The sequence below is a fragment of the Geotrypetes seraphini genome, chromosome 5 (genome assembly GCF_902459505.1).
Source record: "Geotrypetes seraphini chromosome 5, aGeoSer1.1, whole genome shotgun sequence".
Taxonomy (NCBI): Eukaryota; Metazoa; Chordata; class Amphibia; order Gymnophiona; family Dermophiidae; genus Geotrypetes; species Geotrypetes seraphini.
In genome coordinates this window covers 246,768,937-246,782,192 of record NC_047088.1, presented here as the reverse complement: position 1 = coordinate 246,782,192, position 13,256 = coordinate 246,768,937, and the positions used below count along the sequence as shown (strand labels likewise).

Genomic DNA, 13,256 nt, shown 5'->3' with positions numbered 1-13,256 from the left:
CGATTGATTTTTGGTTATGGGAATAAGGAGAAAAATGTCATCTGCATAGGATATTAAGCTTTCGTCTTCAAATTTGATGTTTCCAAGAGAGCTCATGAAAAGGTTGAATAGGATGGGGGAGAGTTGGGATCCTTGTGGCACACCACAGAAGGCTTTCCAGGGGTTGGAGGTCTCTCTGTTCTTATTGACAATATAACATAGAAACATAGAAACATAGAAAGTGACGGCAGATAAGGGCCAAGGCCCATCAAGTCTGCCCACACCAATGACCCTCCCCTACCTCCCTTTGTGAAGAGATCCCACCTTTCGATCCCATTTAGCTTTAAAATCAGGCACACTGCTGGCCTCAATTACCTGTATCGGAAGACCATTCCATCGATCTACCACCCTCTCTGTTTTGTAGGAAATCTGAGAACCGTTTTAGCACTGTGCCTGTTATGCCTATTTCTGACGGTTTTGTTAGTAGTAGGTCAGGAGTCTCAAAGTCCCTCCTTGAGGGCCGCAATCCAGTCGGGTTTTCAGGATTTCCCCAATGACTATGCATGAGATCTATGTGCATGCACTGCTTTCAATGCATATTCATTGGGGAAATCCTGAAAACCCGACTGGATTGCGGCCCTCAAGGAAGGACTTTGAGACCCCTGTAGTAGGTGGTGGGCACTGGTTAATTTTAGCTCAGGGACCCCCAATTGCACTAAATCTAACTAGTCACATTGTAATTAAATAGATTTAGGGGCATAGTTATCAATGTGGGCTATTGTTAAAATGTGTTATTTTACCCAAACTCATGTTATTTTAGCACAGGCCTCATTTAATAAGCCTAATAACTGGGGTTAACAGTAAAATTACACGCTAACGGTACTCCACATTGCTAACTTTGAAATAGGATCGAAGTATGACATAGATCTACTTGTATTTGTTGTATTCTGTCCATTGGCTACTGATTTTGTTTGCGACAGAAAAATATTTAAATCAATCAACTTATTCAAAACCTTATCCCTCTACAAAAGGTTAATAATTCCTATACTTTTCTTTTCCAACAAGGCCCTGTGTTATCTCACTGGAAGTAAAATTCATTGATGTCTAAAGAAGGTCGACACAGACTCTCTTCAGTATTCATTAACTGGTAGTTAAAATCCTTGCACAAAACTGAAGGGCCCTGCCTCAGATGAAGAAACTGGGAGTGCCCTAGAGCTCAGTTCTTCAACCGCCGGTCCACGGACCGGTATCGGTCCGCAGGAAATTTTTGCCGGTCCGCATAGGACCGGCAAGATTGACTCATTTTAACTTCCTGCCGGTCCGCGCAGGACCGGCAAGATCAGCATCGGAAGCGTGCGCTGGGCCGGAGAGATCTTGGGGAGCCTCCGACAGTGGCTTTCTCCCCTCTCTGCAGCTCTCCTTTACTTCTCCCTGGACAGGGATCTTACAGCCACACATGAAGGTGACGTCCCCGTGACGGAGCCGACCCGGCAGTCTAAGAGCTGCAAAGCTAAAGAGCTTTGTGCATGTGCCAGCCCTCCCGCCCTAAAGTATCCCACCTGGCCCCTATATAAGCACACCCCCAACCGGCAAACACAGTTTTAAAAGTTTCCGCGATCTATCCGACTCGGTAGTCTGAACGGTGTCAGCCGTTTTTATATCGCTTCAACTTTTAATTAATCAACATTTCACTACACGATTTCGACTTGGCAGCGCTCTGGTTCAGCATGTCAGAAAAAGCCAAACCTGGTTTCAAACGCTGCTCCACGTGCTCTTCGAAGATGTCGGCGACTGACCAGCACGCCTCGTGCATCCGATGTCTGGGCCCCCACCACCGGACTTCTTCTTGCGCTCACTGCGCTAAATTAAAGAAGCGCTCGCTCAAAATCCGAGCACTTAAACTTAAGGAATTCGAGCTCCCTAACGCGGCCTCCGCTCTCCCCTCCGCCTGCCAGCAAGGGGCATCGGAGCCGCAGGGACCGCCTCCCAAGGTGCCGAAGCTGGTGATTCGCGAACCAACTCAGGCACCAGCGTCTCCTGCGTGTGTCTCGTTGGGGCCGATGACGTCACACGCAGGGACGCTGCCTATTGACTCCCTTGTTCCTCCACTGCCTATTGGCCCAGTGACTGCTCCCACTGGCCAATCCCGGCAGGATCGCTCCCTCTCGGTCCCGCCCTCGGCACCGACTGACTCCAGCCGTCGGCACCGTGCTCCTTTGACTAAAGAGCCTGCAGCCCAGCGTTCTGCCTCCCCAGACCGGCATCTGCACTCTGCTTCAGCCAGCCGACCCAGGAAACTGAAGAGGAAATCTAAACACCTTCTTTCCTCTAGTTCCTCCTCCTCCTCCTCCTCGGGCTCTCCTCCTACACTGTCTGCTGCTGCTGCTGCTCCAGCCCAGGATCCTCCCCAGCTCCAGTCTCAGCCTCTGATGCAGCCTGAACTTTTTCAACTTTTCCAGCAGTTCCAGCTTTTTCAGCAACAGCAACTGCTTTCTGCATCTCCTCCGCTACTCTCCGCTCAGCCTATTGAACAGGGCACTCAGCTTACATCCTCACCTCATCTGGTCCAGCATGATGCCCATCTCTCTGACTCTGTCTCCACTACCTCTTCTATGGCGGCGGAGCTGGAATCCTACTATGCTTCCTCCTCGCGCTCACCCTCGCCTGATCTGCAGACGGATCCCCTGCTCTCTTCTCTGGCTCATGATGACACCCTATCTGAGCGGGATAGGGCGTCACCCCCGGAAGACACCTCCTACCCACGCTTCCTATCCAAGATGGCGTCCTCTTTACAATTGACCACCACGGCCCAGCCGGACCCCCGGTAACAGAGACTTCAGGTCCTTAAGTATCTTCACATTCCAAAAGAAGTGGTCTCTTTGCCCCTTCATGCTACTCTGGCTGATTCTCAGAAAGCTATCTGGAACACTCCCTACTCGTCCCGGGTCACGAAACGCAGTTTGGAACATAAATACAAAGTTCAGGATGTGGCGGGGTTTGGCAAAACTCAACTCCCTCACCAATCCCTGGTGGTCCGCTCTGCCTTGCGGAAATCCAAATCCTCCAAAGACTTTGCATCTACTCCACCTGTCCGCGAGATGCGCATCATGGACTCCATGGGTAAACGAGCTTACCAAAACTCCATGCTGTCTGGGCGAATTGCCATCCATCAGTTCTTCTACACCTAATACCTCTATTCTAACATGGAGGATATGAGAAAACTGGTCGAGCCCACGCAGGAGGCTTTTAATGCTGTCCTCTCCAACTTCGAAGAATGCTCCAAGAACCTTATTCGGGCAGCTGACGATGCCTTTGATACCGCCATGCGGGGAGCGGCTACAGGTATTTCCACCCGCAGACTGGCATGGTTGCAATGCTCTAAACTGGGGGTGGACATTCATGCGAAGGTGGCGGATGCTCCTTGTCTCGGAGACAGCTTGTTTGGAGACAAGGTTAAGGATCTTATTGAGGGGCTTAAAGAGAATTGCACCACACTGGATGCTCTGGAGGAAGATACCGCACATCACTCAAAACAGCCCTTTAAGAAGCAGCTACCCTCTCAACGGCAGTTCAATCCCCGGAAGTCGTTTTTTTCTGCCAGACAGTTTGCTCCATATCCGCAGAAGCAGTTTCGGCCCTATCGGCAACAATCCTCCAACAAAGCCCCGCGAGACCGTCGCTCTCCTAAACCCGCTCAACCTGCGGGCCAGAAGCCCCAACCCTCCTTTTGACAACCCTCCCCTTCCCGCTGTTCCGTTGGGAGGTCGGTTGAGGTTTTTTCTCCAGACCTGGCGACATATAACCACAGACACCTGGGTCTTGCGCATCATTCAACATGGATACCGCCTTCGCTTCTTGGCTCCTCCTCCTTGGTGCCCCCCTTCCCACCAGTCACTTCAACCATCTCACCTACTTCCTTTGCAACAGGAATTGTCTCGGTTGCTGGATATTCGGGCCGTAGAGCCGGTCCCCGAACATCAGTGGGGCCAGGGGTTCTATTCCCGATACTTCCTCATTCCGAAGAAGACGGGAGGCGTCCGCCAGATTTTGGACCTACGGAACCTAAACAAATTCATATTGAAGGAGAAGTTCCGCATGCTCTCGATCTCCGCCATTGCTCCTCTGCTCCAAGTCGACGCTTGGCTCATGTCCATAGACCTTCAGGATGCCTATCTACATATTCCCATACATCCCTCACACAGACAGTATCTCCGTTTTGTGTTTCAGAACCTTCACTACCAATACACTGTTCTCCCTTTTGACCTCTCGTCAGCACCAAGGGTCTTTTCCAAATGCGTCATCCCCATAGTGGCGCAGCTGCGCAAACAAGGCCTGTCCGTGTTCCCCTACCTGGACGACTGGCTCATTTCAGCTATGACGCCCTGCCTCACACGCCAGGCTTTGAGCCAAACCATCAACCTCCTTCTAAAGTTGGGCTTTCTTCTCAATTTTCCAAAGTCCCATCTCCTCCCATCTCAATCCCTTCAATTCATCGGGGCGACATTTCAGACTCAGCAGACTATGGTTTTCCTCCCGTCACTGCGGGCACATGTCATCCAACAGCTGATTTCAGCCTGGTACCCAGGGCTCTGGGTCACGGCCAGAGACGTTCTCACCTTGCTAGGACACATGGCGGCCACAGTACAAGTGCTACAGTTTGCTCGCCTGAAGATGAGACCTCTCCAATGGTTTCTCAAAACCCATTGGAACCAGTTCCTTCAGCCTCTTTCCACGAAACTACAATTAACGCCCCAAGTCCTGCAGGACTTGCAATGGTGGTTTCACGTGGATCCCCTCTCTCACGGGCTTCCGTTTCATCCTCCTCAGCCTACTGTCACCATTACAACAGATGCCTCCAAGAAAGGCTGGGGCGCTCATCTCCTCTCTTGGTCCACGCAGGGCACCTGGTCCCCAGCACTAGCTCGCTGCAGCATAAACTTCCTGGAACTGCATGCCATCCATCTAGCTCTGCAGGTGTTCCAACACCACTTGCTCAATCAGATCATCCGGATCCGTACCAACAACCAGGTTGCCATGTTCTATGTGAACAAACAGGGGGGGATGGGCTCCTCTCGCCTATCCCGCGAAGCAGTCTCCATTTGGAACCTCGCTCTCCGGCTCCACTCCACCCTGCAGGCGGTCTACTTTCCGGGCACGGACAACCAGCTCGCAGACAGACTCAGCAGGCAATTCAGTCCTCACGAATGGTCGCTTCGGAACACAGTTACGCGAAACATTTTTGCAACTTGGGGCACTCCTCACGTCGACCTCTTTGCATCCCAGACGAACGCCAAATGTCCCAGATTTTGCTCCAGGTACGGAGAACCAACCTGTCTGGCAGACGATGCGTTCCTCCTCCACTGGTCCCAGCATCTCCTCTATGCATTTCCTCCGATTCCTCTGATTGGAAAGGTTCTTCAAAAGGCCATCGCAGACAATGCCTCCCTGATCCTCATCACACCGTATTGGCCGCGTCAAGCCTGGTTCCCCGTCCTCCTCAACCGGGCTTCTCAGGCTCCTTGGATTCTCCCGCAGTTCCCGGATCTTCTCACACAACACGACGGCCAGTTGCTACACCCCAATCTTCCGTCTCTCAAATTGACAGCCTGGCTACTGCTCCCACGCTGACCGGGGACTCTGCCTTCCCTCCGGAGGTCCTGCACATCCTTCTTGCCTCCAGAGCTCCTGCGACTCAACGCTCCTACGCCGCCAAGTGGGCCCGTTTCCAGCGCTGGTGCTCCACCCGTCTTGTTCACCCCAGCACCTCGCCCTTGGCTCAGGTCCTCCGCTACCTTACCTCTTTGCAAGTCAGCGGATTATCCTACAGCTCCATTCGCCTTCATCTGGTGGCCATCTCAGTGTACCACGACCCTGTGGATGCGGTCTCTCTGGTGCGCCATCCTGTGGTCAAGCGCTTCTTCAAGGGCCTTCTTCGTCTGCATCCTCCCCTCCGACCTCCGGTGCCGGTCTGGGATCTCAACCTCGTGCTGCAGGCTCTCATGGCTCCCCCATTTGAACCTCTCTCTCTGTTGTACCACTCAAATTCCTTACCTGGAAGACGTTGTTCCTGGTAGCTATTACCTCAGCTCGCTGAATTGGAGAACTCCATGCCTTGGTATCCTATAGTCCCTATACCCAATTTCTTCATGACAAAGTGCTGTTACAGACTCATCCTAAATTCCTGCCCAAAGTAGTCTCGGCCTTCCATTTGAACCAATCCATTATGCTGCCTACTTTTCATCCGCCCCCTCACCCTTCGCCAGAGGCCGAACGACTCCACACACTGGACTGTGCCAGAGCTCTCCGCCTCTATTTGGACAGAACTGCGACTCCTCGGCGCCCGTCTCAGTTGTTCCTCTCCATCCGTCCAACTTCCTCTCCTAGACCAGTTTCGAAGTTGACATTGTCCTCTTGGATTACCCAGCTCATTGCGTACTGTTACGCCTCCGCCTCCGGGCCTGCTCTTCAGGAGATCCCTCCGCATGTCACGGCTCATGACCTCCGAGCTATGGCTACCACCTGGGCTAACCTTCGCCTCTCGCCTCTCCAAGAGATCTGTCGAGCGGCTACTTGGTCCAGGATTCATACCTTTGCCAAGCACTACTGCCTTGATGTGGAATCCGGCGCAGATGCATCACTGGGTTCTACGGTCCTGCAAGCAGCTTTATGAGGCGTCAACTCCCTCCTCCTCTCCGTCTCAGGTAACAGATCTTTATTATTATTATAATAGCATGTTGTTATTCTGTTACCTTCAGCTCGGGAGGCACCTTCATGTGTGGCTGTAAGATCCCTGTCCAGGGAGAAATAAAGTTGCTTACCTGTAACGGTAGTTCTCCTTGGACAGATGGATCTTACAGCCACACAATCCCGCCCAGCCTCCCCTATTGTTGCCGCCTGCTTTGTACCTAACTGTGTTTGCCGGTTGGGGGTGTGCTTATATAGGGGCCAGGTGGGATACTTTAGGGCGGGAGGGCTGGCACATGCGCAAAGCTCTTTAGCTTTGCAGCTCTTAGACTGCCGGGTCGGCTCTGTCACGGGGACGTCACCTTCATGTGTGGCTGTAAGATCCATCTGTCCAAGGAGAACTACCGTTACAGGTAAACAACTTCTATTTCCCAGCGCAGCGATTCACGAAGGCAGCCTCGGGGCTTTTGCTGAGTCGCGGCTGCCTCTGATGATGCAACTTCCTCTTTCCTCAGAGGCGGCACGACCCAACAAAGGACCCGAGGCTGCCTTCGTGAATCGCTGCGCTGGGAAGTAAGAAGAGCTGCTGGGAGGGGAGAAAACCACTATCAGAGTCTGGGAAGCTGCTGGGCAGGGGAAAAAAGGGACAGCTGCTACTGGAAAGGGAGAAGGAGAGATGCATCTGGGAGGGGAGGAGGGAAAGGAATCTGGGAAGCTGCTGGGCCAGGAAAAAAAAGGACAGTTGCTACTGGAGAGGGAGAAGAAGGAGAGATGCTTCTGGGAGAGGAGGAGGGAAAGGAATCTGGGAAGCTGCTGGGCAAGATAAAAAAAGGGACAGCTGCTACTGGAGAGGGAGAAGAAGAAGGAGAGATGCTTCTGGGAGGGGAGGAGGGAAAGGAATCTGGGAAGCTGCTGGGCAAGGAAAAAAAGGGACAGCTGCTACTGGAGAGGGAGAAGGAGAGATGCTTCTGGGAGGGGAGGAGGGAAAGGAATCTGGGAAGCTGCTGGGCAAGGAAAAAAAAGGGACAGCTGCTACTGGAGAGGGAGACGGAGAGATGCTGCTGGGAGGGGAGGAAGGGAAGAGAGTTACTGCTGGACAGGAGGAGGAGGGAAGGGAGAATGGAAAAAGGAAGGAAACAGCTGGCAGAGAGATTAGAGGAGGGGAAGGGGAGACACAGGCATGAGAAAGTAGAGAGATTGATGATAGGAAGGGGTCAGCAGAAAAATAAGCAGAGGGACAACGATGATAGATCTGGTGTAGGAGAGATAAAAATGAAGAGAGCAGTGAAGCTGGAATGAATCATGTAAATAGGAGAGAGGGGCAAAGCTGGATGGAAAGGGGAGAGGGACATAGAAAGAAGACAGATACCATATGGAAGGGGGAGAGGACAGACAGTGGATGGAAGGGGCAGATGCTGGATTGAAGAGACAGAGAGGGCATACGCTGGAAGGAAGAGAGTGAAAAAAAGATTGAAAGCAGAAACCAGATATGACAAAAGGTAGAAAAAAATAATTTTATTTCTATTTTGTGATTAGAATATATCAGATTTGAAATATATATCCTACTAGAGCTGGTGTTAGACATAACTGGGGACTGCAAAACCCAGGCAGTGCTTCTTTAGCTTTCAGCTGGCTTAGGGCGCTCTCTGACCAGGGGGCAGTTGCCCTAGTTGCACTCCCCTAAAACTATTCCTGTCATGTGTTACTTCAGTATTCTGTTAGCATGATATTTCTGTGTAGCATTCTGTAATAATTTGGCTTGTTCAGTCTTCTTGATAGTAGAGGGGATATATGTGAAGGGGAGGGGAGACAGGGGTTTTGTTGATCCTTGCTCTGAATTATTTGAATTTATAAAATGACAATTCTACAGAATATTGTTTCTTTTTATACTTTAATAAAATACATTCAATATAAAATCATAACTGAGGCTTGTGTGGATGGGATCAGATGATTTGTGGGGGCCGAGCTCGCGGAGATGGGGCGGAAACGGGATTTTTAAATTTTAGTCCTAGTAGTTTGCCGGTCCACAAAATAATTATTTTTTTTCTGCCGGACCACGGGTGTAAAAAGGTTGAAGAACACTGCCCTAGAGCAATGTATTATATCTTCCGTGGAGCTAATGTAAACTATTCTTCTTGTATACAGCAGAGAGGAAATGGAAACACTGCACAAGAGAATACTTCACAGAATAGATAAGATGCACGTTGGAAGATTAGAGACATGAAAGGGTTTCTTTGCAGTCTGTAGGGTCCAAGAACAAGTGGTCATCAGAAAATGGAAGAACATTCTGCTGTTGAAGACTTACCGTATTTTCCCTCTAAATAGTTGAACACACTTCCTGATTCTTCTGGTGTCCTACCTTTTCTTGTACACGCCATTACTGATTCCTCTTTTCTTCCATTCCTGTTCTAAACCAGTTGATGGCCTGATCATAGTGTTTCATTGGCTATACATCAGTCAGCAGTGTTCTATATGTGGTACCTTTTTGCCTAGGGGTGTGAATTAAGCTGCATTATACATGCATGAACTCATTCATGAATGAGAAGAAAAGCTGATCCCACATGCATTATGCATCTGAAATTCTGACTGGAATCAAATGGGCACCTGGAATCAGAGGAATTAGTCCAGCAATAGGGCCACTGCTACAGTCATTTATAAGTTCAACAAAGGCTGACCAGCTGTGAATCACGCCAAGATAGGTGGCTGAAAAATAGGCCTGGGAAACCCTGGCCTAAATTTCAGCTGCCTATCTTTGCCTAGACCACAGCAGCCGATCGCGGCAGGGAAGTTCTGGGTGCCAATTACAGAATAGCAACTTTGGGGAGTCCCTACCGCTCAGCTGATAGGGGATGGGGGGGAATTCCCCTGCCACGATCAGCTGAGAGCGGCTGTGGCAGGGAACCCCCGAACCCCACTGCAAATCAACTGGCAGGAGAGATGCCCACTCCCTCCCGCCAGCAACCCCTCCGCCCCCCAACATCACCTCCTGCCAGCACCTCCCCTGAACAACCCCAGCAGCAGGAATGCCCAACACCTCCTGCCGCCAACCCCAGCTAACATCCCTGGCAGGCTGCTAAGGGTAAAAGCTCCGACACTCATAGAATTCCTATGAGCGTCAGAGCTTTTACCGCAGCAGACGGTGATTAAAAAAAACCTCTAACATGACTTGATAAAAGGGGCCTTTCTAAGATACTAAGTGGTAAGAATAAAAAAAGAGCAAGCTGAGAGCTGGTCTTGATGGGCGGAGATAACACTGGGCTGGAAGGCCCGCATTGGATGCCCGCTGGGATCAGTTCTGGGGGAGGGGTGAAGAGGGCAGGGGGAAAGGGGAATAGTGGGGATAGGTGAAGGAACTAGAGTAGGGCTTTGCTTCCCGCCTCGGCCATGCTAAGTGATTGGCTGGCCAAGATCTGGACGGTTCAGGGAGGAGGGGTTATTTAAGCTGAGACCTCCGAAGTTCTGGGCATTCCTGATCCTCAGAGACAGCTTTTCCTCCCTCCCCCCCCCCCCCCTTACGAGGGAGTTCTTCAAACTTCAGGGGCTTAGGGATGTCGCAGGGGCGGTATCCCAAGCTATCAACCATTGGAGGCTCATCTGAAGATGAGCGATGAGAGGGCACGAGCTTGGAGAGCAAGCGCCGTTGGCTGTGGTCACTGGTAAATGGGCATGGAGGCTCATGCCACCCCCATGCCCTAGCTGAGGATGGCGGGGCAAAATGGGGAGTTAAGTTAAGCTAAAGCATGTTATTATGGTAGCTCGGGTCTGATGCTTTGTTGTATGTTATCTTTATGATTCCAATAAACGGTGCTGCGGCCCAGTTTCACCATTTAAAGCGTTGGGTGTTTTGTTCAGAGTGTTGTTAATGTTACTAGTTCTAGAATAAGAAGGGAATTGGGGGGGGGGGGTGAGAGTCAACCGGGCCTTTCAGATCCAGAGGTTAGACAGTTTGTTGCATGTTGCTCTGTTGGGTTTCCTTCAAATGTAAGAAGAAAAATCTTTAAATTTATCAGCTCATTCTCCTTTTAAAAATTTACCTATTTTATTGCCAAGAAACTATGCCAAGCAGTGAGTGCATAGTTCCAAAAACTAAAGAAGCCCAAACAAAGCAACTCAACAAGGGAGAACCACTCAAATTATTTCAAGTGAACAGCTGCTCTGTACTGAGCTCAATTATGTTCTGGCAGGTTGGCTCTGCTGTGCAAATGTGTTACCCTCAGGTGCTAAATATACTGTACACCCAACGCATTTTGACCAGATGCTCTTTAAGTAGCCATCAGATATCATTCTGGTGTCCTTCTCCACTGCTGCAAGTTCATATTTGTAGTGAAGACAACCCACATTCCATCAGAATGTTGTATTACTCATTGTATGGTTTTTCCGGTTCTCAGAACAAGTTGAAGAGCACTAGTCTCCAAAAACTTGGACTAGAAGATGATTTTTGTCAAATCTTAGCTATTTATTTTTTTTTAGAGGAGTGCCCATTGCATTTTTTTGTACAAATGCGCACATCTGGAATGCATTTTACTGTGTAAACAGCCAACCTAAGAAGGAGTACAAAGGCCTGCAGAACTGAGACTCAAATGTTCTTTATTTACAAAGACCGGACACTGCCAGTGTTTCAGCCAAAGGCCTGCATCAGGGGGTCTAAAATAATGCACAAACAAATATAAAACATAGCTAAAATAAATATATATATATATATTCATTTTACACTCAAATATAAAATCATTCAAACATAAACAATCATATTGTTTTACTTTCAAATAGTAAAATCATCATACACACTGAACCTATAAAAATCACAATAATAATATAGTAAATCCTTGGTTTGCGAGCATAATTCGTTCCAGAAGCATGCTTGTAATCCAAAGCACTCGTATATCAAAGCAAATTTCCCCATAGGAAATAATGGAAACTCAGACAATTTGTTCCACAACCCAAACACTTTAGTACAAAATACTATACGTGCTCGTATCGCAAGACCTTGTTCGTTTAGAACAGTCACTACCCTCTTGCAGCGTCAGAGAGAGAAGAATCATCGGCTCAGTTTTGATGTGTGTAGACTGTATGTACTCGTATTGCAAGACTTTGCTTGCATATCAAGTTAAAATTTAATCAAATGTTTTGCTTGTCTTGCAAAACACTTGCAAACCAAGCTACTTGCAATCCAAGGTTTTATTATAATAGCCTCATATTTATACATGTTTGGGATATTGTGAATAAAACCACCTTCCTTTTTTTTTTTTTATTATAGTTTTGAATACATTACAATATCCAATAATTCCAAAGGAAAAAAGGAAAAAATCACACAAAGCAATACATAATCAAAACATACATACATAATTCCTTTTAAGCCCACATCAATGGGGAGAACATGTTACTATTTCTAATCAAATAAATTCAAGAAAACTAAAGGGCAATAATTCTCGGTTTGTACTAGACCACCTTGAATCATTCCTTACTATGGGATATTAATTTAATTTCTCCTCTTATTCTCAGCTAGATGAAACAAACTAATTTCTATTCTCTCGCAACTAAAAATTGTTGTAGTTGTATAGGATCCCAAAAAGCATACTCAATATCTTGTAACTTAATCAAACATTTACAAGGAAATTTCAGGTAAAAAGATGCCTCTAGAGCCAGAACTCTATCCTTCAATTTCAGAAACCACCTTGCAACAACATGACTAATAACTGCATACATTGTAGGATTATAATTCTTGTGACTAAATCAATCCTACTGTAGTAACAAAAATGATAAAAATAATAGAAGTGCAATTATCAAAAAACCACATTGAAATAGCATAAAGCAGCATATGTTCAAGACAAAACCATCTCTTACGAATGTACCTATCAAGTTGTATAATTTGTGATTAGCATCTAATGATAGCGTGTATCAAAATCTTGGCGTTCAAGGCTAGATTCAGCATTCAGTTGGCAAAAATAGCTTCCTAACGCAATATAAGGGAACCCCTCTTAAGCTTTATTATCTCTCCTTGTTTCTAGCTGTGGACGTGGATGGAAGATCTGCAGAAGGAACTGCTGGAAGATGTCTGTGCCGACTCTGTGGACGTTGTCCAAGAACTAATCAAGCAATTCCAGCAGCAGCAAACTGCCACCCTGGATGCCACCCTGAATGTTATTAAAGAGGGTGAAGATCTCATCCAGCAGCTCAGGTGAGTCCTCCCTGGAAGGCCAGGAAACGTGTCCTCTCACATGACACAAACTGCAAGAGAAAAATTTAGCTGACCTGCTCGGCTGACATTGTGTTCTTTTGAAAATTGTCCCCAGAGTAAAAATTGTCCCATGGTTCCACGTATAGCTTGTGTTGCGGAGCAGTTTCTAGATTCATTCCGTTGGTCTGAAGAACTTTTCTGCTTTTTCTAAGCATGCCAGAACCTATGCAAAATACTGTAAGCAAATGCTTTTATTCCAAATATTTCTGCTTACCTATGTTATTTAACATTCAAGTACAGTGGTACCTCGGTTTGCGAGTGCACCGGTTTGCGAGTGTTTTGTAAGATGAGCAAAACATTCGCAAAATCGGCGCCTTGGAAACCGAGCATGCCTCGATTTATGAGCCCCCCACCCTGC

The 13,256-nt window shown here is 48.2% G+C and overlaps 1 protein-coding gene across 4 annotated transcripts in view; it reads left to right on the top strand.

Moving 5' to 3' along the window:
• The window catches only part of KALRN (kalirin RhoGEF kinase), a 1,310,049-nt gene that overhangs the window by 736,034 nt on the left and 560,759 nt on the right, over nucleotides 1-13,256 (top strand). For all 4 annotated transcript variants that reach the window (XM_033944399.1, XM_033944394.1, XM_033944393.1 and 1 more), the window contains one exon: nucleotides 12,669-12,838. In XM_033944399.1, coding sequence (XP_033800290.1) covers nucleotides 12,669-12,838 — 170 coding nt within the window. The remainder of the gene's footprint in view (nucleotides 1-12,668; nucleotides 12,839-13,256) is intronic.